Source organism: Rutidosis leptorrhynchoides, chromosome 5 (genome assembly GCF_046630445.1).
Source record: "Rutidosis leptorrhynchoides isolate AG116_Rl617_1_P2 chromosome 5, CSIRO_AGI_Rlap_v1, whole genome shotgun sequence".
Classification (NCBI taxonomy): Eukaryota; Viridiplantae; Streptophyta; class Magnoliopsida; order Asterales; family Asteraceae; genus Rutidosis; species Rutidosis leptorrhynchoides.
The window spans coordinates 422,179,326-422,204,373 of record NC_092337.1 but is presented as its reverse complement, the minus strand read 5'-3'; the positions used below and the strand labels follow the sequence as shown (position 1 = coordinate 422,204,373).

The 25,048-nt window shown below is 34.6% G+C and overlaps 2 protein-coding genes across 4 annotated transcripts; both read right to left on the bottom strand.

Annotated features, from left to right (window-relative positions):
- Positions 1-1,040: 1,040 nt before the first annotated feature.
- Positions 1,041-10,089, bottom strand: LOC139847055 (histone deacetylase 2). Of its 3 annotated transcripts, none has more exons than XM_071836650.1 (13): positions 9,740-10,089; positions 9,611-9,666; positions 3,909-4,026; positions 3,667-3,729; positions 3,368-3,436; positions 3,130-3,296; positions 2,965-3,029; positions 2,845-2,891; positions 2,694-2,738; positions 2,562-2,612; positions 1,674-1,760; positions 1,481-1,568; positions 1,041-1,372 (listed from the first exon to the last, which is right to left on the bottom strand). In XM_071836650.1, exons 1-13 carry the CDS (start codon positions 10,028-10,030, stop codon positions 1,284-1,286), a joined length of 1,236 nt encoding a protein of 411 aa, XP_071692751.1. In that variant the 5' UTR covers positions 10,031-10,089; the 3' UTR covers positions 1,041-1,283. The 3 variants fall into 3 exon arrangements, 2 of the variants coding, with proteins under 2 accessions (XP_071692751.1, XP_071692752.1); XR_011759278.1 differs by having other exon boundaries at positions 1,318-1,372; positions 1,481-1,563; XM_071836651.1 differs by lacking the exons at positions 3,909-4,026; positions 9,611-9,666.
- A 699-nt stretch (positions 10,090-10,788) lies between these two features.
- LOC139847969 (glycine dehydrogenase (decarboxylating) A, mitochondrial-like) lies at positions 10,789-17,857 on the bottom strand. Its single transcript, XM_071837709.1, has 15 exons — positions 16,534-17,857; positions 15,455-15,700; positions 15,300-15,377; positions 15,090-15,190; positions 14,379-14,574; positions 14,165-14,290; positions 13,632-13,817; positions 13,436-13,549; positions 13,196-13,348; positions 12,546-12,734; positions 12,379-12,456; positions 12,163-12,288; positions 11,795-11,893; positions 11,592-11,709; positions 10,789-11,086 (listed from the first exon to the last, which is right to left on the bottom strand). Exons 1-15 carry the CDS (start codon positions 17,740-17,742, stop codon positions 10,995-10,997), a joined length of 3,111 nt encoding a protein of 1,036 aa, XP_071693810.1. The 5' UTR covers positions 17,743-17,857; the 3' UTR covers positions 10,789-10,994.
- Positions 17,858-25,048: the final 7,191 nt, after the last annotated feature.

The following is a 25,048-nucleotide window of genomic DNA, read 5'->3' as shown; positions in this document are numbered from 1 at the left end:
AAGAGGTTTAAGTGAAACGCCGAGAAATAACAACGGTAATAAATCACTAAATATACATTTGAGTCAATCAATTAGAACATGTACATCTAAATCAAAAAGACTCCCCAATGACCTAAACAACGAAAAGCTTCTCCGTTTTGAGGGGTAGAAAACTTGAACTTAAACATAAACCTGTCCAATAAAATCAAGTCTTGTCATCTAAGCTACCTTTATCTTTGTTAAACACCAAAGCCGAATAAGATTTTAATATCAAGTCCTATTTAGGAGTAGTTATGTTGACGTTATTTGAATATTTAGGCATACCCATAAACCGAGCCGCACAAATTATTTTGCGTCGAAAAACGAAACCAAACCATCAGTTATGCGAGTGACCCAGTTAAATGGTACAGTTTTGATACCCTCTTCAACGAATTACCACTCAGAACTTTAATGGTCCCTGCTAATCTTTAATGTCATTGCTTTCAAGTTCAAATAAAATTATATATATAGTATCAATTGGAAAACAAAAGAAAACAAAAAAAATGACACTATTTATTTGAAACTTTTTGGCTCACCTTAAACCCCCTCCCTCCCATTTTTACATTACGTTAAATTTCACCCCTTTTGATTACCTTTTTCATTTTTACCAACCCTCTAATTTTAAAGGATATATCTTAAATATAACATATACACAGTAACACACTACTCATATGCTTCACATCCCCAAGTTTTCAATAGACCAGTATACTGCCATCATGACCCACTGTTCAATTAGGATACATATGTAATAAAACCCAAACCCAGGGGTAGATTTGACCCGTCCATTTTGTCTTTTGTAAATGCTCGGAATGGAGTATATATATACAAAGTCATCTAACACATTTAACAAATGAGTTGCCAGCTTTGTGGTTTAGTGCATAGTACCCTTACTGGAGGTCACGGGTTCGAGACCCAGAACTTTTTTTTTTTTTTTTTTCCAACCTATTTTTCAGGCCCAATAACTCTCCCAGGCCCTGCAAAGCGGGCGGCCCAAATACTTGTTTAATATCAAACAAGTATCTAACATGTACTTCTACATTAGCTATATCAGCTATAAATATTCAACTCTATATTACATTATTATCTACACATATGTGCAACAAATGTTCATGTTGTTTGTCTTATAAAGATATGTCCCCTGCCAATTTCGTGTTTAACTACATGAGCAACTAGATCAGGACATAAAAAACTGTATAATACAAATAACCTCACTTACACATTAGGGGTGCAACACTGCAACAATTTTGTCCTATATGTGCAAACGATTAGATGCCACATATGGTAATCAAAGATTTATTTGAGAGGTTTATAATCGAGTCAGCAATCACTCTGGCACTTGATTTCATATAACCACCTGAGACAAGAACACGTAAAACTTTGTTACATTACCTCTAATTTTTTTAAAAGTATTTTTCATTCTTTAACGAAATATGTTGGTAGACAGAGAGTGAATGTTTTAAACCTGATGTCAGCATTACAAGTGGGATGTTCTTATCACGAGCAAACCTGAATACCTTCTCATCTCTAATGCTTACCCCATCAGGACTAACCTATTAGAACGGATCATCTAATCATGACGCAGCCTTAATTTTTGTACTAAATTTCACCTTTTTGTATATTCTGATTTTATGGTTAAAATGAAGAATTAGCATTACCTTCAGTCGTCCTAGTGGATCCCCATCCAAAATATCAGTTCCAGCATTGTAGATCACCAATTCGGGGTTAAACGCATTCCCTGCAACCTATGATTGCATTCCAAGTATCAATAACAGTTAGTGTTGGGCAAAACTACATCTTTTTTATTACCATACTAACTACTAGACAAAAATGATGAATAGTACCAGGGTCATTTTCGTCTTTTCACTTTTCCCCCCCTTCCTTTCTTTTAAATAACACCACAAACGCCCCCACACTTTGTTCAAAATTTAAAATCGGCCCCCAAAACAGGGGGTTAAAGTGTCAAATCAAAATTTTCATAAAATATCTTAAATAAACTCCACTCAAATATTCAACGTGTCATATATTCTCACTCGCAACGAGTTAAATTTTTCCGACACCATCGTTAAACTCGAAATAATTTTACGAACACAATGTCACTAACTATACGCAAAACAGACACAACAACAACAACAACAACAACAACAACAACAACAAAACCCAATACCACATAAGTGGTGTATGGGGGAGGTGAGATGTAGACAATCTTTCCCCTATCCGAGAATAAAGACAAGTCATTTCTCCACCTAGAGTGAAAACACTCTCAAAAGTAGAGAAAGTCATCCCTCTCTCTATTCGACGCAAAACAGACACTTTTTAAAAAAAGGCTAAATATTTAGGGTACTTTTCATATACTTTGATTTTTGACTCGCAGGCTCCGTAACTAAACACAATAAAATACAATAAAAACCGAACCCCCGGAGCGAAGCGAGGGTTCGACAACTAGTTTATTCTAAAAACATAAAACAAAATTACTAAACATATATTTGAAAAATCAAGATAAGTGAAGAATGGGCACAACTACACGATTAAAAGATATTACTTGCCTGAAGTGCTTCATCTAGCTTCACCAAATACTCCTCTGTCGTGGTTCCACTCTGTTCATAACATATTGTAAAGTTAGAAAAAATACAATGAAATAAGCAGAATCCAATGAAAAAAAGGATGAAAAGACTCACTGGAACTTCAACTCTCTGATCAATGTATCTCCTGGCTTCGTAATCCTAAATAAAGATAGAAATTGATAAATGAAAATAGCCCGAGAGTTATTTTGTTAAAAAATGAAAGTTATAGATATAGATATATTAACAGAAAGAAGGGACAACTCACAAGTGGATAGATATAAGGATTATACATATCCAGAATATAGACTCTTCCTACAAATAACAATTTCAGTGAGTTCAAGGAACCATATATATTGTATAAGGCAACAACAGATAGAATGCATACTGTCATCTGAAAAGTCTGTTTCATGACCGTTTCCTTGATGAGCATCGAGATCAATTATCATTACCCTGTACGTAAATTGAAAATTGAGAAGATAATCAGCAATATGTATGCAAGCTGAGTTTCATCAGCTTGCTTATTACCATGAGTTTGTAAAGTATACAATACCTTGATATATTTAAACGGATGAAAGCATAATGTATGCAAAGAGATATGTCAGCATAAACACAAAATCCTCCACCACGATCTGCACAGCAGTGGTGGAACCCACCACCTACATTGATAGCGTAGCCTCGTTCATTAGCAAGTTTAGCAGCCAGAACAGTCCCTCCCACCTACATTAAATTATTCAGTAACAGCCTACAAATAAACGTTAATAGGATATACTGAACTCTAACACCATTACCTGTTTACGGAATGGGTAAAGGACCTTTTTTTGAACAAGGCAATTTGGAAATACAGCAACAGGAGGGACCTAAATTCGTAAAATTGAAAATAAATATATATCAGTTCTTTAAAAGTTTACATTGGAAGTCCATGTCCACATCAGATTGAGATGGTCAAATAAGCGGTGTTAAAGTGATAATACAAATTGATATATGCAGCATATGTTTCTTATTGTTTCAAAAAATAGAACATCTATGATAGGCACACGCTAATAAGGCTCAATGGCTTGTAGAATATGACAAGTTACAGTTTACACACCTCTGTAATAATGGATACAGTTAAACTGCTTTTGAGACTTCTCAAGTATGATTCTGAATGTACCTGTCACATATAGCAATCCTAATAATGTCAATCAAAGAATGGGTACAATAGGAGAGCCTTTAGTACACATTTAAAAGAAAGCCCATCAATTAACCCCTATGAAGGCTATTATGATTAAAAGAGAAACAAAACGGAAAATATTTTCTTCGACATTACAAGGCATGTGATGTGACTGATACCACTAAAAGATCTTCTTTGGTTGCTTCTAGAGGCTCAACTATACACGTTTTATCCAAAACGCCATCTGCAATGAGGAACTGACAGATGCGACCCCATTTTTGAGAATCAAATGGGTGCCTACATTTGTTAGACAATACACCAAGTTAGGAAAACCCCGAAGCCCAACATATAAGCAGTGGCGGATCTTGAATCATACTACTGAGAGGGCGAAATAGTTCCAATGTAAATCAAAACGCATAAAATATACATGTCTGTAGTTTCAGGTTTCCACTTGTAAAACGAAAGGGCTTTTTTATTACATTACAATAAGCCAATAACACCCATATTTATATAAAAACAATCAAGTCATATATATAACTTGTACATGGCCTTCACTTAAAATCTGAATTCTATGTACCTACCGTGACTATGTGAGAAACCACAATACACGTATGACACATAAATTGCTACACTCATGTCTTACATGATAGACTATAGACTACTAATATATACTTTCATAATCAATATACCCATTGAACTGGATAATTAAATTATAGTCACAACTCACACGCCTAATTGTTTAACAAAAACATTGAAACCAACCAGAGAGGAAAACCTATAAACCTAATGTTTTTTGATGCTATTCGGGCCAATTATGGGCTACCGATTGGCCAAGCCCACACACTTATAATTATCTATCATTGTTAATTAAGGAGTAAAAACTTTTCTTGCTTTAACAAAAAACGAGTACCAATATGGCAATATATACATCTGTACATGACTAACATTAATAATCTATAATTCTATAAACCTTAATAATCTACATATATATTTCAATTAATAATCAAGATTATTAACTGACAGCCAAGGAGAGAACCACACGAATGGTTGTTGATTTTACAACGGGGCTAAATGTTTCCTGATAGTCGATGCCTGGTTGTTGTCGAAACCCTTTAGCAACTAAACGTGCTTTGTAGCGTTGTACTGCCCCTGTTTGATCCCGTTTTAATTTGTATACCCACTTGCAATCAACCACATTAGAATTTGGAACACGAGGTACTAGTGACCAAGTACCATTCCGCACCAACGCTGAATACTCTTCAGTCATGGCTTTACGCCAGTGAGGATCTTTGTTAGCAATGGTAAAGTTTGCTGGTTCAGTATCGGACGAGGGACCTCTTGTATGATAGGAGGTAGCCTTATGTTGGTGGATTTGTTTAGGATTAGGGCGAAGATTGGCTGGTCGAGAACGAGGAGGTGGCTCAGTGTTTGTGGAAGTGGTGGTAGTAGTAGCAGTAGTCTGAGGTAGTTGGTTGTGACTTTGTTTAGGTGATGATGAGGAGGTTTTGGAGCGTCGATGATATGTTTGAATGATAGGTGGTTTGATCGTGCCATGTTCAAGCGGTGTAGTGGTGGTATTTTGTGGTTCTGGTGGGACAGAATGTGTTTTAGGAACTGTGGAAGGTGAATCTTTAGTTTGTGAGGTAGGATTTGGATATTTAGAGATGTAGGGATTGACTGGATGTGTAGAAATGGTTGTAACAGATTGTTTAAAAGGAAAAGATTGCTCGTTGAATCGAACATGACGGGCTATATAAATATGATCCGACTTTGGGTAGAAACATCGATAACCATGATGGGCAGTACTGTAACCAAGAAATACACAAGGTGTAGATCGAAAATCCATTTTGTGTTGGTTGTATGAACGAACATGAGGGTAGCATTGGCACCCAAAAACTCGAAGAAATGAAAAATCAGGTTTATGTTTGAACACATGTTCAAAAGGTGAGGTGGCTGAGTTTGTTCGAGATGGCATTCGATTGATAAGGTATACTGCAGTTCCAAAAGCAAAATGCCAAAAACGTTGTGGTACATGTGATTGAGCGAGTAGAGTAAGACCGGTTTCAACAACATGACGATGTCGTCTTTCAACCAAACCATTTTGTTCACTTGTATGAGGACAGGAAAGACGATGATTGATGCCTAGTGGAGAAAAGAATTGATGGAGATTTCTAAATTCACCTCCCCAATCAGTTTGGACAGATTTGAGTTTGGTCTGAAATTGTCGTTCAACCATTGCCACAAATTGCTTAAAGGTGGCATAAACATCAGATTTGAGTTTTAATGGGAAAAACCACATAAATCGTGAAAAGTGATCAACACACAACAAAAAGTATTTGTGACCATCATAGGAGGTAACAGGCGCAGGTCCCCATACATCACAAAAGACTAAATCCAAAATGTGCGAACTTTTATAAGTAGATGGTAATATATGAAGTTTAGAGGATTTTCCAACATTACATGAATCACAAAAGGTGGTTGTAAACTTATTTTGTAAAGGCAAATGATATTTAGATAACATGGACTTCAACAATTGTGGATGTGGATGTCCGAGTCTTTGATGCCATGTAATTGAAGATGCACGGGTAGTGGAGAATGCTATTTTGTGAACTGGTGAAGACTGGGGAAGATGGAAGGAGTAAAGACCACCATTACTTGGACCCGTGAGGAGGGTAGTGTGTGTAATCTTGTCCTTCACAGCAAAGAAAGTTGAGTGAAATTCAAAATACACATTGTTATCGAGACAAAACTTTTGTACAGAAAGTAATTTATGTTTTATTTCAGGAACATGAAGTATGTCTTTAAGGGAAAAGGTTTTGTTTGGAGAAGAAAATTGTGAGGAACCAACGTGTAAAATGGGTAAACCCTTACCATTGCCAACATGAAGATTGTCCTCACCGTAGTAGACCTCGGAGTTGCCAAAGTTGGATAGGTCTGGAGCAACATGGTGACTAGAGCTTGTGTCTGGGATCCAAGAGGTTGACGCTTGGGAGCGATAGTCTGTAAAGTTGGCTGAAGGTGACTGTCGTCTCATAGTAGCAGGGTAACGATTAGGGCATTGAGATGGGATGTGCCCAATCCCACACCTGTTGCATGTGCCAAAAACTGTGTTTTGATTAGAAGCCCAGTTAAATGAATTTCGATTACCTGCTTGATTTCTGTTGTTATAGTTGCCTCGTCCACGTCTGTAATCACGTCCACGACCACGGTTATTGCCAGATCGGTTAGTGTACATGGCTTGTGCAGCCGGTGTATGGGCAGGTTGAGCTTGGAGTCCAAGTTGAGATAAAAGCGATTGTACCGCTTGAAGCTGATCTGTTTGTGAAGCGGGCAAGACATTATTAGGAGCTGTTGAATTGCGACTTTGTGTGCTAGTCGTGAATGCTTGAGCTGAAGGAATGTCAGGGACAGATTTCTTGATCATGTAGTTGTGGTCTGATAGCAGACCATGAAGGTCTACAAAGGTAGGAGGCTTTTCGCGGCCCAGAAGGCTTGATTTTAAACCGTTGTATTCCTCTCGTAGTCCTGATATAACTAGCATCACCAAATCTTTTTCTTTCATCTTTTCGCCTATGTTAGCGAGCGCAACATCGTATTCTTGAGTCCTAGTTAGGTAGTGTGCGGTTGTTTCATCTGGCTTCATCTGTAGTCGGAGAAGCTGGGTTTTTAAAGTGTATTCCCGGGAGGAAGTGTGAGGAGCGTAGGCACGCTCAAGGGACAACCAGAGATCACGAGACGTTAGTCCTTGAACATGTTGAAATGATGCTTCGGATATAGTAGAAATGAGAAGCATTCGTATATGAGCATCATTAGAGACTCAATTAATGTAATTGGGGTTTTGTGGTTGAGACTGTGTTTCTTCATCTTTTTCTGGTGATTGGACCGATGATGGGACATTCTTAGGTGGACAAGGGATTGTGCCATCAATATAGTCAAACAATTTATTGGTGACGAAGAACGGTTGAACCATTGTCTTCCAGTAACCATAGTTCGTGGGAGATAAGGTGAAACCAAATTTGTGAGAGTTGTGTGCGGTTTTCTCTGCTGGAGTAAATGTAGCTAATAGTGCCATTTTCAAAAATAGAGAAAATGATACAGTAACTCGTTTGTTTTTTTTTTTTTTTTTTTCGTATCTGTTTTTTTTTTTTTTGTTTTTTTTTTGTTTTTACTCTTTTTTTTGAAAAGAAAATAAATAAAAATAAAAATAAAATATAGAATAGAGAAGATAAGTACGGGAGGTAATATAAAAGAGAATGAAGTTAAACTTCAGTGGGTTATTTTTCTTTTACTCCCGTTCTTTCCAAAACAGAACCAAAAATAAAGAAATCGGCGGTGAACAGTGGCGGCGGCGGTGAACAGTGGCCGGCGGCGGTGAACAGTGGCTGACTGCGGCGATGAACAGTGTGCCGGAGATGAACAGTGAAAAAAAAAATCTAAAAAATTCAGGGTTAGGTCGGAATTTGATTCCGAAGCTAATGGTGTTGGCCGATTTCCCTGATTTAAGCTGGATCGGGCTAGATCTAAAAAGGATCGGAAAATATCCGGCTACTTTTGGTGTTCTTTGAGGCTGAAAATTTTGGTTTTGATTCGGATTATAATTCCGAACTTAGTGTAGTTTGTAATTTTCGCTGATTTGAGGTAGTTGATCTTCAGTTACATTTTCTTCACTGAAGATAATGGCGGTGGGTTTGTGTGATGACGGGTTGGGTGTTATGACCCGAAAGCCTCGTTTCTGATGTGAAGGTTCAGGCAAGGCTGCAACCACAGAGCATACTACGAGTTTTTAAGGTCAGTTTTTTTTTTTTTTTGGCCGGAATTGTTGCCGGAAAATAGCTTGGCTGCCGGAATTGTTGCCGGACTTAGGCCTTTACAGCTCTGATACCATATTAACTGTAAGAGATAAAGAGAGAAAGAAAGAATTGTGTTCTTGTATTTGTGTGTTATACCAGTACATGAGACCTTCTATTTATAGAAGGTATACTTACATTAACAATCCCTAAACTATGATTACAATGCTATATTACAATACAAGTAGTTGTCTAATAAAGATCAAGATTAAAGAGATGATTAATCTACTGATTTTATTAACAAACAAGACAATAAGTGTCTCGAGGGAAAACAAACTTACGATGGAAATAATGATAGGAAGATGCAGAGGCTTGTGACTCGTGAGATGTACGCTAAGTTAGGTTTTCTTATTGGAGTTATTAGTTTTGTTTTCGTGAATTTTTGAAAGGGCTAACTATAAATTTTTGAAAGGGCTAATATATAGAAGTTTTGATTTTTTTTAAACCTATATAATATCAAACGTCTACTAATTATTTAAAAGGCTGGAAGGGCTAGCACACTGCCACGCCTCACCTAATGGTCCGCCTATGCATATAAGTAAATGCACACAATCTTTTTAAACATACCAATATACAAAAATAGTGTTGCCAAGTTAGAAGCATGCAATACCAAGTCGAAATAGTCCGTTACACAATTTCAACTATCGACAAACGCACTCGTCGCATATATATGCTAAATAAAAAACACAGTTTATCATTATCTTCAAAAATATACTCTCATATAGTCATATGTCTTAATACGAGGTATTTCTCATTCAAACATACAATGAAATTTCCTAATATATTTTCACAAACCAGTACTATTTTTCACAGATGCAGCTTATATCACAAAATCAATAGCACATCCGATATATAACTATATCCAACATGTAGTCTTCTTAAATTTCCATATAATCTGTATCGATTGCAGCTAATGGTTATAATATAGAATATATATTTCACTAAGCAGAATTCGTTATGTGTGTGTGTGTGTGTTCGTAATTTCGTATAGATATATAAAGCATAGATATAGATATTTACTACTACGTACTTACAAATTCTCAATTCCAAGGAATGAAATGTCATAAGAAGGCGAATAGATTATTGGAGCCTACAATTAACATATTAAAACTAGTTAAACTATATTTTTAATTAAATTTTAAGTTAAAATACGAATTATAAACCTTAGAAGGAGGTATATCGAAGTAAAGCTTGCTCGATAGTATTCGATTCCGTCGAATTGTTTCGTCGTTTTCGGTGTTTTTTGATGCAGAATTTGAAGGCGATGATGGATCGGCGGTTGAAGGAAGAGCTGACATGGTGAGTGAGTCGTGGAGAGTAGATGATGCCGGCGGCGAATAGAGGCGGAGTAGGAGAAGTAAATGTAACGGCACCGGTGACGGTTGAGAGACGGTGGTTATGTGGTGGCTGTGAGGAGATATGTGAAGGTACAATTTTTTATGCAAAAGGTACATACAGACTAAGTATGGTGTCCGGGTCAAGAAGGCGGCCCATATCTATTTTCGGATTTCAAGTGACTGTTAAAATGAAGAATTAAAATGAACAATGATCACCATTTTTTTCTTTCTTTTGACTATTATTAAATTGCAGTAGAAGATTTTTTTAACGATAACCCTAACTATTTGGAGGTGCCTGTTCTAATTACGATTGATGGTATTTGAGATGTTTGGAATTGATGTTATAAGGGTATAATAATTTGGTTTGTTCAATTTTTAAGTGAAAGATTGTTGTGGTGTGAAATCAGAACGAAACAAGTCGCGAGAACAAAAAAATCGGGATCAAAAACCTAGATCTCAATGAGATCTCATTAGATCCAAGCAGTAGATTCTTTTTTTTTTTTTTTTTGGCGGGAGCAGAAATTCTATCGCGATGGTGGGGTCTATTAGTGACCATGACTCCAGGTCAACGTAAAGTTGTAAACCCATGCAAATGTAAATGTTTAGGTTTTTTATGTTCGGGTTATCCACAAGTACTTTTACTCTTTGTTCAAAAGATAGGGTTGAGCCCCAACCTTTTTGGTTAAAATACTCCTCGAATACTATTAGGCTATAAACCCTTTGACTGATGTATCGCGTGAAAGTTGTCCAAACTGTATTTTTTAAGTAAGCATACCCCTAAATCACTTTATTCAAACGATCGTATTACTATTACTGTTACTATTGTCAATAACACCCCTAAATTTTTGAAAGCTGATGCTGGTGAATACACTCTCTTTCACAACAAGTGAAAACTATAGATTAGAAGGAATTGTGATAAGAGCAGAGCATAGCAGCTGGTCATCATGATTACAGGAATATCATAAAATCCAGCAGCCGTAAGGCGTAGGAGGAATATGAAACGTGTATATACAAGAACATATTCAAGTATAAATCTGAGTAATTAAGAACCATGAAGCACATGTAATGGTTCATAAATTAATTAAGCAGTAGCTTCCGCTTTCTCTTCGTAATCTTGTGCTGGTTGAAGGGTGCAAATGAGGTTGCGGTCACCATACACATTGTCCACACGGCCTGTCACCACAAACACCACACAATATTAATATTCGACAAAAATAAAAAAATTCCGTTTCACTATATTAATTCAGTAGTATGTACGTGCAATAACACAATTTTGATTTAGTGTGGGTGGTGATTTTAACCCAACTATATTAAAATGGGTCATTTATAGTAATGTTCTATCTGTAACAGGCCTGATAGGTAAACTACAAAAAAGATTAAAACGTTTAGGATGTCTAAATCATTTCATTTTTCACATGTATAATATACTTTTGTGTATACATTTTTATAAGGCCTTAGATATTCACACGCGCACAAAAAAAAAAAAAGAAAAAAAAAAACAAATGGACAAAAAAAATTGCAGGGTCCCAACCCAATGCGACCTATTGACACACACATAGAAGTTAACCATTTTGAGCTAATTCCATTCGACTAGACGACTCAACTGGCCTGACCAGCCTATCGCGCCGTTTTAAGGTATGATTATTTGTTTTTTTTTTTAAAGGCAAAAAACACGTACATGTAGTTGGCCAGAACTTGGCAGCACGAAGCCAGGGAGCAGGGTACGCTGCGTATTCTCGTGAGTACGGTTTTGTCCATTTATCAGCCATGAGTACATGCGGCGGATGAGGAGCACCCTGTATATATAATTTCTCTTATATCACTGTTTAATTCATGATAAAAAAAATAATCTGAAATTATTTAAACTAACTGCTAAAATACCTTGATGACGTTGTTGTTGATATCAACTTTTCCTTTTTCAATTTCTGCTATTTCTTCTCTAATTGAGATTAATGCATCACAAAACCTGTCCAACTCCGCCTAAAAATCCAAAGTTTTACACTTTTAGTATAATGCACGAAAAAGCATACATAACTACAAAATCTTCATCACTTAAGAGGAGGAACTTTCAACCCACTTAGTTATGAATGGGTCAATGTGGGTTGTCTATATATTTAACAGATCAAACTGGTAAAATAAAACAACTACCAATAATATGGGTCAAACGGGTCGAAAGTTGACCCTGTATTTCTAATAATTCTATTTATAAAAACAGTTTGTTAATCATATAATAATAATTGTAATTATACCTTGCTTTCACTTTCAGTGGGTTCGATCATGAGTGTTCCTGGAACGGGCCATGACATCGTAGGACCATGAAACCCGTAATCAATAAGACGTTTAGCAACATCTTCTGGCTCTACTCCAGTAGTAGTCTGAAATTTACAACTTTTAGTCCCGTTATCTTTAAAATAAAAAACACACACACACACACAAATTAAATAAATAAAAAAAAAAGAAATTACTTTCAATGGTCTCAAATCAACAATGAATTCATGAGCAACAGTTCCATTGACACCACGGAAAAGAATTGGATAATGAGACTGCAATGTAATTAATACCCAAAGTTATATGCATGTATTTTTAACGAATATGATGATATATTATTTACTGCAAGGAAATAAAAGGCTACCTCTAGACGTTTCGCCATATAATTTGCATTCAAAATAGCTATCTTTGATGCATTTGTGATTCCTTGAGATCCCATCATAGCAATGTACGTGTACGATATGGGCAAGATAAGTGCCGAACCCCAAGGTGCAGCCGAAATCGTGCCGAGTGGCTGACTGTGTTCAGGGGCTGGTATGCCACCCGTCGCCACCTTCATATCAAGATGTACAATTAGCTCAAACGGTGGACATGTTATCATGATCAATTAAAAACAAAAACCAATTTATATTTATAATTTATAAATATACTAATTGTTGCCAACATCCATGTCTTTTTACCCACTAAACACTGCCGTTTGGTATTGTTCATTAGTAGGGGTATTTTGGTAATTTATCATTTTCTTTTCCTGTTGCCAACATCCATGTCTTTTTACCCACTAAACACTGCCGTTTGGTATTGTTCATTAGTAGGGGTATTTTGGTAATTTATCATTTTCTTTTCCTTTTTTTGTTGGATGCCGACGGCATTTTTTATTTTTATTTTTTATTTTTGGTTTAAGGTATAGAGCAAAACCATTTCCCGCAGCAACGCGCGGGCCGCTCTATGCTCGTTCATAACCATTTCTATTGATTTCAAACTTATTGCTAACCGATATCCGATTGTTGTGCTTACCACAGGGTGTGAAGGCAAGTATGGTGCCAAATGTTTCTTCACACCGATGGGACCCATACCGGGACCACCTCCACCATGCGGAATGCAAAACGTCTTGTGCAGGTTCAGATGGCAAACATCTGCCCCGATCCATCCTGGACTTGTCAGACCAACCTATAACAACCAAAGACAATTTTCAAAAATTAGACCCATACAGTTTCGAACATTTTTATCCATTCTGTAAGTTTTTTTTTACTATACCTGTGCATTCATGTTGGCTCCATCCATGTAAACTTGACCTCCATTGTCATGAATAATTCTGCAAATCTCATCGATACCTTCCTCATAAACTCCATGAGTTGAAGGATACGTAACCTGAAATTTGTGTTCATTAATTAATCCCTAGTACATGTATGTGCTCGAATCGAAATTACCAATATTTCTGATTTTTACTTACCATAAGAGCAGATAAAGTCTCTTTGTTCGCCTCAGCAGCCTTTCGTACCTCTTCAATATTAATGTTACCTTTCGAATCGGTTCCTACGGTAATGATCTTCATTCCACACATAGCAGCACTAGCGGGATTTGTTCCGTGTGCCGATACGGGAATAATGCACACGTTCCTCTGATGATCTCCTCTTGCCTATAGTTGACCAAAGTCAACAACTTTTTTTATTATGCGCGCAATGCCGAAAATACGAAAGGTTTTTGAAATTTGGTCAAACATTGACTTTCGGAGTCAATTGGACAAACATATCAAGTTTTTATGTGAAAACCTGATAAATTTGAAAATATGGAAAATTCGCAAAATTACAGAAAATTGGTCAAAAGTTGACTTTTTGGTCAACTGGTCAACTGGTCAAATATGGTCAGCCTAAGTCAAAATTGGTAAACTTTGGTCAATTTGACAAAATTCAACAAAATTTCAAAAATTTGCACTAAAGGTACTTTCTTTATAGTGGAATAATTCGTCAACTAATTTACACATACCATATGATATGCTCGGATAACCATCAATCCAGCGTATTCTCCAGCAGCACCAGCGTTGGGTTGCAAAGAGAAAGAATCGAATCCAGTAATGGTACACAACAAGTCACCCAAATTCTTGAACATTTCCTGTAAATTAATAGAAAAAAAAAATGTTTTCTTTAGGTTTTTTAAAAGATACTAAATGATTTGAAATTATAGATGAAAAATTGGTTACCTGGTAGCCCTTTGCCTGTTCGCTTGGAGCAAAAGGATGCATATCTGCAAAGGCGGGCCATGTCACAGGCATCATTTCGGTAGTTGCGTTAAGCTTCATCGTACAAGATCCCAACGGAATCATACTGTGACATAATGAGAGATCCTTTGATTGCAACTTGCTAATGTATCGTAGTAACTCGTGCTCCGTATGGTAACTGAATATTAAATAGAATCATGTAACTCTTTACATCATATTAGATATAGCAAAATGGCCGGGTCGGGTAAATTCATTAAAAGGGTAATCTTTTGTATGAGGTGGATTGACCCTAAACACATTCGATTTTTTATTATATATAATTAGTTTGTGAAATGTGATTACAAGAATCGTAGTATATTAATCATAACCATAATCTACCTTATAATAAGATGATAGGAGGTTTAACACATTAGATACGCTATGGACGACTTTCGGTCTGGTTGACCCATTTCTTTTATGATTATTTAAATATTTAACCGATTCGGGATACAACATAACCTGAATCAACCCACTTGTAGGTAAGTGGGTTGAAATTGCTACCTCCACTTGACAGTGATCATTGTACATTTTTCAGTTGTTTTTATCACAAGATGATAATTGCTCCATTTATAGCACGTCAAACTATTCAAATGTGATTTTGAGACTCAAATATATTTAAATAAAATAAATAAAACAAGATGGAAAGAAGCATACGCGTTAAAAATCGGATGAGTTAAAAACGGAGTCTCCCTTGCAAGCCCCGAAGGAATAGCATCCTGAACCTCAGGTGCAATAGATGCAGCAGTGAAGGTCACCTACAAAAAAAAAGGAAGCAAAAAAAAAAAAAAAAAAAAAAAAAACTTACAACTTGCTGTACAAAAAAAAAAAAAATGTATAAAATATCGGCAAAAACAATACACTCACTGGTTTCCCCAAGGCAAAAACTTTGAACAAAGTATCGACGTCTTCAATTGTTGTAGTCTCATCAAACGATACAGTGATCTAATAAGAACATATCTGAAAATTAGTTCAAGAATTTGCGTACGTAAATGGTAAACATCACCTGCAAATATACTTACGGTGTTTTTATCCACAATACGAAGATTCATTTTATGCTTGTAAGCTTCATCGACTATTGCACCGGCATTATCACATGTTATCTTCACAGTGTCGAAAAACGGGAGTTCCTGAACTTGAACCGTCCCGAGTTTTTTCAACCCTGCAGCAAATGTGCCTGCGAGACCATGGACCCTTTGGGCTATTGTTTTAAGGCCTTCTGGTCCATGGTATACTCCAAACATTGCAGCCATGTTTGCAAGCAATGCCTGTATAATAATTAATAAATAAACAAAAAGTTTTTTTTAAAAAAAACACGTAAACATCTTAAATGCAAGTGTCAAGCTCCAAAACACTTATTGAGTACATAAAAGAGACATTAGTAAACCTTTATATAACTAAACCATTAAAGATATGCAAAAAGGCTTGTTCCAAACAATCAAAGTCAGATATAAGATATAAGATATTTAGCTGTAATCAAACAAAATAGTGTTTGGATATGCTCTTGTTGTTGTCTTAAGTTGTAAAAATCGGATGATCAATAGTCTATGGTGTTGTTTGTTTTCTAAGATGTTTTTGTCTGAAGATCTTTGGACCATGTCTATAGAAAAGATGTGGTCTAAAGGTCAGTATACTGAATAGTGAAGACTGTTTGTTTTTATGTTTGTAAAATAACTTAATCATGTACTTCTAAGTCTGCGAGTTTGCAAACAGAATAAGACATTATTTTATCTTATGTCTTCAAAAAAACAAACAGTTTAGGGCGCGCAGACATAAGACTTAATAAGATCTACATACTGAAAAACAAACAACACCAATATATTTGAAAAATTCTGATTATTTAACAAAAAGAATACACAACACTATTATTAGTTTTTGTAAAAAGGATTACGTCTAAGGAATATGTCTTGTTAGAGGGGAGTAAAAATCTTTCAAATTTGGTGAAAACAAGAGTAATTAAAATTTTAGTTCACTCTTTGATAATCATATTCTTTGCAAATAAGAAGCTGATTAATAAACCTGATTATTTGACCCTAAAAAATTAGATAATCAGAAAAATATGTTCAAAGAAACATTTAAAACTGGTTACTATGAAATATACCTGAGCTGTGCAAATGTTGCTAGTTGCTTTATCCCTCCTGATATGTTGCTCTCGGGTCTGCATTGCCATACGTAACGCAGGCTTACCCGAAGAATCAACGCTAACACCAATAATTCTTCCAGGCATCATTCGTTTATACTCTTGAGAAGTCGCAAGAAACGCTGCGTGGGGCCCACCGTACCCCATCGGGACCCCAAACCGTTGAGCCGAACCCACCACAATATCCGCCCCAAACTCACCCGGCGGCTTCAATATAGTCAAAGCCAACAAATCACTAGCCATCACAACTTTGACCCCATTCGCATGCGCGTTCTTAATAAATTCACCATAGTCCAACAACTCACCCTCGGTCCCCGGATACTGAACCAACACCCCGCAAACGTCACCAGACGAGTAATCGAAATCTTTCAAATCAGCGGTTACAACTTTCAAATCGAACCCATCGGCTCGAGTCTTGCAAATATCGATAGTTTGTGGGTGACAATTACTTGCAATAATAAAAGTTTTCTTTTTACCCTTAAAGATATTATTACACATAGCCATAGCTTCTGCAGCTGCAGTTCCTTCATCGAGTAACGACGCATTCGACATCGGTAAACCCGTTAGATCCGTCACCATAGTTTGGAAATTCAACAGGGACTCGAGCCGTCCTTGCGCGATTTCGGCTTGGTACGGTGTATATTGTGTATACCAACCAGGGTTCTCCATTATATTTCTTAATATAACAGGAGGTACAGAAGTATTATAATACCCCATACCAATAAAAGACTTAAAGATTTGATTTTTAGAAGCTAAATCTTGCATATGTGCAATCATTTGTGATTCAGTTAACCCTTCATCGAATTTCGAATACTTCATTGACTGTAAACGGATCGATTTAGGTACAGTTGCATCAATGAGTGAATCAATATTTGGGAAACCAACAAATTCAGCCATTTTGGTTTGATCATCTGGGGTGGCAGAGTTATGTCTACGTGCAAAAGTATCACTTGGTTTCAAAGATTCAATTGATATGGATCGAACTTGTGACCCGAACCCGGTTATGTTTCTATCTGGTTTAAATGTTCTTGTACCACTACATACATATGGTGATAATGAAGAAACATACCTTGATGGTGAATAAAGTGCAGGGGATGATGGGTTGTGTTTAGTTTGTGAAACTAAACGGCCAAGAATGGCTTTATTTGCTAGCCTGCGTGCACGTTCCATTGTGTTTAATTGACCCAAATGAACTTGAATGAATCAAGTTCAGTTGAAGAAGATGAAGACTGTTTTTTAAGTGATTGATATTGTGAGGGAGTTTTGGGTTGGTGATAAAAAGGGGGTACTGGGTATACACTGGCCTCATATATGCTCACCTAGTCACGTGACATCATGAAAGGGTTAATATTTATGCTTTAGACACTAAAGTATACACACACTTTCATATTTGGTTCATATGTTTCATTTGCAACTTAATTAACTCTTTTAGTATGTAAAAAGTTTTAACCTTTATTGGTGTTTGGCATTTTGCTTATTAAAAAGTGTTTGATTAGCATGTTAAAAGATTTGAATCTTTTGTATTTCATATTATAGTAATATTTCATTGTATCTTGTATATCAGGTATGGTTAAATGGTTGCTTAGCATAATTGCATATATCAGGTATAAGAACGCTGAAATTAACGCAAACAAGATCATATTTATGCTCACTCTACGGCACCATGCATACATCTCTCTGACTTGCACAGAACCTTGTGATGTTTATCTCGAGTGTTGATATTTTCACTTGTAAATTTGATAAATCCACTTTTAGAATGCTTAACAGTAATGTACCGTTCAACTATGCATACCAGTGAGTGAATTTATCAAAACTTAAAGTAGATATATCAATGCCCCTTTCAAATAACATGGCCAAACAACCTATTTTTTTTTTGAAAAAGATAAAGTTGGATTATTATATGTTTGTAGCCAATCCTATAATAAGTTAATAACCAAAATCAAGATTCAGTAAATGTTACTACGTAAACTTAAAGGACCAAATATAACTCTATATGTATGCGTATAGTATTAGTATACTCCTAGTATATAGTCGGTAGCATATCAGTATTGGTATATACACTAATAAATAATACGGAGTACTACGTACCAATAAATAAAGATTCAAACAGATCTGAGATGGTGGGTGAGTGCTTGCTTGGATAACGACAGAATACTAACCTACAATTTGCAAAATGAAAATGACGGCATTGGAACACGTGGACACGATGTGGTTTTTTGGTGTCTGTACTACACTATCATACTGCGATCACTTAAAGCCAATCGTTTGTTATCGGTAATTCGAAATCAGTAACCAGTGGCATATGTTGAATTTTAATTTTTTTCAGTTGGGCAAATCGTCGAACATGTGGCAGGCATTGGATATAACGGATCAGGTTTGAGTGGTGCAAATTAAGTTTATATCTACAGGAAAATAATTTGTGTAAATCGGGAAATTGTGTTGGGGTGGCTAATCCTGTTTCACATTCATCTTATCTCTCTTTCAACCTCCCAATTAAACATATTAAACATATTTGAAACAAGTGTCACTAAGAAATTATCTTCCCAGCTTATCGGAAATATATGATGATAAAAAAAAAAATACTAATATGTTAATACAAATTTTACATAAAAAAATTCTTTACACAATGTACCAATAAAAATAAGATTGAGTTTGTTTAACCCTTAGCGTATGAGTATGTTTGTGAAAATTAGGCGGTAGCTATGACTTTTTAGCTTTTTAAAAATAATTTATTGTTTGACAAAGTAGCCGAATCTATTAAATAAATAGTAAAATGTTTCTCATATCTAAAAGTTTTAAATTCCTCTAATCAAACGGAGCTTTTTATTAAATAGGACATTTTTCATAAAAATTAAAAGCTAAATGCTCCTATAAGTTCGTCGTCAAACGGAGCTATTTAGCATTTAGCGTTTGTTTCTGACATCTGAATGACATATGATGTTTAATGGTTTAATATTCAGTGTTGAACTATTAAGAGTTAGAATTCTCTCTTAACCATTAAACACCTAATTTTTATGTAATATTTTTCTTTAATTATATCAAGATCATTTCTTAAACAACTACTCCGTATATTTGTAGTTTTTATTAATGTCAAATGTTAATAAGGTAATTTTACGTCATTCACATTATTCATGTGACAACCCGGAAATTTCCAACCAAATTTAAACTTTATCTTTATATTATTTCGACGCGATAAGCAAAGTTTGTTAAGTTAAATCTCAAGAATTTTAAATTGTGTTCATACATTCATTATAACCTTGACCAAATTCCGACGATTCACGAACCGTTATATATAAATAAATATGTATATATATGTATATATATATATATATTATAACTTAAAAATATTAATAAAGTATTAAACGTATAATACTTTACATGAACGTATTTGTTTCAATATGTTTATCGATGGAATTAGAAGATAATATCAAATGATTGATTTATCAGATACATTGTGATATGATTACGGGTATATGTTATGAGGTCCACTATGATATAAGAAATCTATTCTTTTTGACGACATTCGAAAAATGGTAAAGTGATTTATAAGTAAGAACGTGGAGTGTAAATAACTTAGATGTTGGATATCGACAAGTTAAGTAACTCGACATTTTTCATTAAGATGATTTCATACGTTTATTTAACCTTTGAACTTTATCGCATGCTTCACCAACAGACTGTAATTTAAAAACTTGAAACCTATTATGAATATATATGATTTTACTTTTCTAAAACATTTTATGATATAACGATTTCCATTATTTTAACCTTTAAACAAAATGATTCTTAAATATATTTAGTTTTGGAAAACAAAATTATCATATTTATTTGATTTAGTTTCAAACGTACAAAAACGTTTTCAGTTTAAAAAGAACTTTATTATTAAAACGTATATAACTTTTATAAATATCTAGAACCACTTTTAACAACTCATTACTTAACCAGTATGATAAAGATAACGATATTAATATTTTATTTTATTAAATATATATAATGATTTAAATTAATATTATATATATTTATACGTGTATTATACGTACATAGTTTTATACTTTTACTATATACTTAAACTTTACCTTTACTTTATTTTTACTTTACCTTAACTTTAATAATTCATTTTAATAATTCATACTTTAATAATTCACTTTAATAATTCATACTTTAATAATTCACTTCAATAATTCATACTTTAATAATTCACTTTAATAATTCATACTTTAATAATTCACTTTAATAATTCATACTTTAATAATTCACTTTAATAATTCAAAAATCTATTATAAATAGAATTCATTAGGTTTCATTATTTCATAGAAACTTGAAAATATTTTCTCTAAACTCTCTCAATCGATTTACATATATATATATATTTACTCCGTATTATTTCAAGAAATTATCAGTATACATAGAATATTACGACGGAGTGCTGTCCGAGTGATTTCGAAATTATTTTTCAAGCGGGATAGAGCTAAGGAAATTATGGGTTAAAGCTATGGAGGTTATGGGTTTGGTTCGGGAGTATTGCTCGTGAGTCAAACTAGTGTTTATCATCTCCGTTGCGTCTACGTACTTTTCCTGCAATATTGAATCTCAATATTGATACGTTCGTGAATCCAAGGCCAACATTGCACTTGTTCAATGACGTCATATGTATTTTTACTACAAAATACAGTATTGTGAGTTTCATTACTCCCTTTTTATATATATTTTTGGGCTGGGAATACAAGCGCTGTTTTATAAATGTTTTACGAAATAGGCACAAGTACTAAAACTAATTCTATGTGGGTTTAAACCAGAAATATACCCTTAGCTTGGTAACATTAAACTACTTGTCTATGTACGGTAGGCGCGAATCCTAAAGATAGATCTATTGGGCCTGACAAACCCCATCCTGACTATGGGATGCTTTAGTACTTCGAGGTTATTTTAAACACACCTGATCTGGTGTACTTCAGAGAGTAAAACATGAACGTTAAGGCTTGTTACCGGGTGCCTACAACTTATAGAATACTTTTATACACTTGCGAGTGTATATATATTTATAGACAGAAATCTTGTGGTCTATTAAAATAATGAAAATGATTGTTTATGATAAACTAATGAACTCACCAACCTTTTGGTTGACACTTTAAAGCATGTTTATTCTCAGGTATTAAAGAAATTGATGTCGAACGAGGTGTATATAAAATAGTTTATAATTTTAGCAGGAAATACTATTAAATACGATACAATTTTACACAAGATATTTATTTATTTATAGAATGGATATACTTAAACCTTGCTACAACACTTATAGGCAGTGTACCTAATCGTACAGTAGTGTAGTTTTTAGTAAGTCCGGTTCGTTCCACAGGGAAATCTTTAAGCAAAGCTCAACGCTATATTAGTTTACTTTTATAAAAATACAAATATATATATAAGTGATATTATTATTATAAAGGGGGGTTTTTACCGTTTAATGACCGGTTTGTCGATTTTAAAACTTTAGTCGCAGTTAAAACCTAATGTAAAATATAAAATAAATACAAGACTTTAAATTAAAGCGTAAAGTAAATAACGATAATGAAATTGCGAATAAAAATGCGATAAAATTAAATTGCGATAATTAAAAGTACGATAATTAAAAGTGCGATTAAATAAAATAACAATAAATAAAAGTGCGATAATTAGAAGTGCAATTAAATATAAAATAAAGGAAATTAAATATGAAATAAAAGAATTATGCTTATTTAAACTTCCGTAATCATGATGTTTGACGTGTTGATTTTAGTTTTATGCCCATGGGTTAATTGTCCTTTGTCCTGGATTATTCAATATGTCCGTCTGGTTTTTGTCCATAACAGTCCATCAGTCATAAATATAAATTGCAAGTGTCCTTGTCAAATTATTATTATACCCGAAGATAAATATTCCAACTAATTGGGGATTCGAATTGTAACAAGGTTTTAATACTTTGTTTAATGAATACACCAGGTTATCGACTGCGTGTAAACCAAGGTTTTACTACTTTGTTAACAATTACACCAATTACCCTTGAATGTAATTTCACCCCTGTTTTAATTATTCTAGTGGCTATTAATCCATTCCCGTGTCCGGTTAAATGAACGATTATTCGTACATATAAATACCCCGCCCATCGTGTCCGATCGAGTGTATATGGTAATTTATAGGGACGCCCAATTGTAAATCTTTATATTAACATTAACAAACTTTCATTTAGTTAAACAAATATAAAGCCCATTAATAGCCCATAGTCTAGTTTCCACAAGTGTCGTTCTTTTGTCCAAACCCCAATTATGGTACAAAGCCCAATTACCCAATTTTAGTAATTAGCCCAACATCATGATTACTTCATTTTAAACAAGCATAATAATAACTTAGCTACGAGACATTAATGTAAAAAGGTTGAACATAACTTACAATGATTAAAAATAGCGTAGCTTTACACGGACAGAATTTCGACTTACACCCTTACAACATTCGCTAACATACCCTTATTATTAGAATTATAATTAAAATTAAAATATAAATTATAAATATAAATATATATTACTCGTATATATTGAGAGAGAGATGAAAAAAAATGATGTAAAATTCGATCAGAATTCGGTTGGCTTTATAGCCAGAAGTGAATTTTGGGGCTCCGCGACTCGCGGCAAAATACCCTTAAAACTCCGCGAGTCGCGGAGAGGTATTTACAGTTTACACCCTTGGAGTTTCCTGCTGCCGACGGTTTTAAATATATATATATAATATATATATAATTAATATAATTAATTATATATTATATTATATTTATATATATAGTTAACTTGTAATTTTTAGTCCGTTGCGTCGAGCGTTAAGAATTGACTCTGGTCCCGGTTCCGGATTTTCGAACGTCCTCGCGTACAATTTAATATCTTGTACTTTGCGTTTTGAATCTTGTACTCTTGTGATTTTGAGACGTTTCTTATCAATAATTGGAACCTTTTTGATTGTCTTTTGTTCTTTTGAGCTTTTTGGTCGTTTGCGTATTCAATTCGTCGAATCTGTCTTTTGTCTTCACCTTTTATTATTTAAACGAATATCACTTGTAAATAGAACAATTGCAACTAAAAGCTTGTCTTTCTTGAGGAATAATGCTATGAAATATATGTTCGTTTTTAGCATTATCAAATATTCCCACACTTGAGCGTTGCTTGTCCTCAAGAAATATTGTCTTGAAATACTAGAATCACTTCTTTATTCTTCACACTTTGTACATCAGTGATTTCTATATGGCGGTATAAACAATGGTAGTAACGATATGGTTTACAGTCCCACATGACTATAAAAATTTAGATCCATTAAGGAAATTGGATCTTTATGAAAACATTTGATCTTTTGAAATCTAGTTTTTACCCTAGATAAGTTTTTCGGGATAACCCTTTACCGGTGTTTGCAAAATATTTTTGTGGGTTTGGTGGGTTTCAGATTTGAAAATTTTAGCTCAAAACTTGCGGTTTTGTGTCACCCACTTGCTAACCTTGTATTTGGAAAGCAACACGTCCAGTTTACTTGTTCCGTATATTACCTTTCGGCAAACTACCGTCCGGTTGTAAAGGAAAGCGTTGAACAAGCAACTGTTAAGGCAATGTCCCGTGACATGCTTTTGATTATGGTCTATAACGTGTCGGACGCAATTACTATTCTTGGTAGGAGCAATAGTAAAGCTCACCCTTATAATTTTTCGGTTTGGCACAAAGTCCTGTCTTTGACCATGCTATGCAACCACCGTTCTTACGGTTGACACCCGATTTAGTTCAGGTGACCTAATGAATTCCAGGTGAATTCCTAGGATTTTACGTTCAATGGTAATGAACGTATTGAAAATAGGGTTTTTAGAAAACAAATCGGTTTGTATTTTTGATCAAAATATTTTCTCGTTCAAGCTCGAGTTTAGATATCATTGAATTCCATGAGTTTGAATTCTCAATCTTTAAGGTCAATCTCTAGGATTGAGTAATATCAGTCTTAAAAGCTGATTTTTAATCTTTAAGGAGATTATCCTTTCTGGGGATCTGATTCATTAGTCTTATCCAGCTAATTTGCATGGTGCCCCCCCATTGTACTTGATAAATCCTTCTCATGGTTAGGATAAATCTGACCACTTGGCGACCCTGTTTGATGCTGAGGTCCGTGGATTTCCTGCTGATTTTAGTGATGACTTTTCTAGATTTTTCGTCAACCTACAGCTGGTCTGGACGACAACTTCATGACCTAAATCAAGAAGCGCGTGTCTTTTTCGGAAGACTTTACTTCCTTTTAGTGATGGAATTGATTCATCGTGTAGATCCATCTCTTCTTTTCTTTCATTGGGTAAAACAGTTTAGTTTAGTCCAAAGCAAAAGTATTTTCAGTTATTGGTTACAGATATATGTGGCATATGTTTAAAATAACTTGGTAAATTTTCCCACACTTGGCTTTTTATTTTTCTTTTTATCGTCCTCTATTC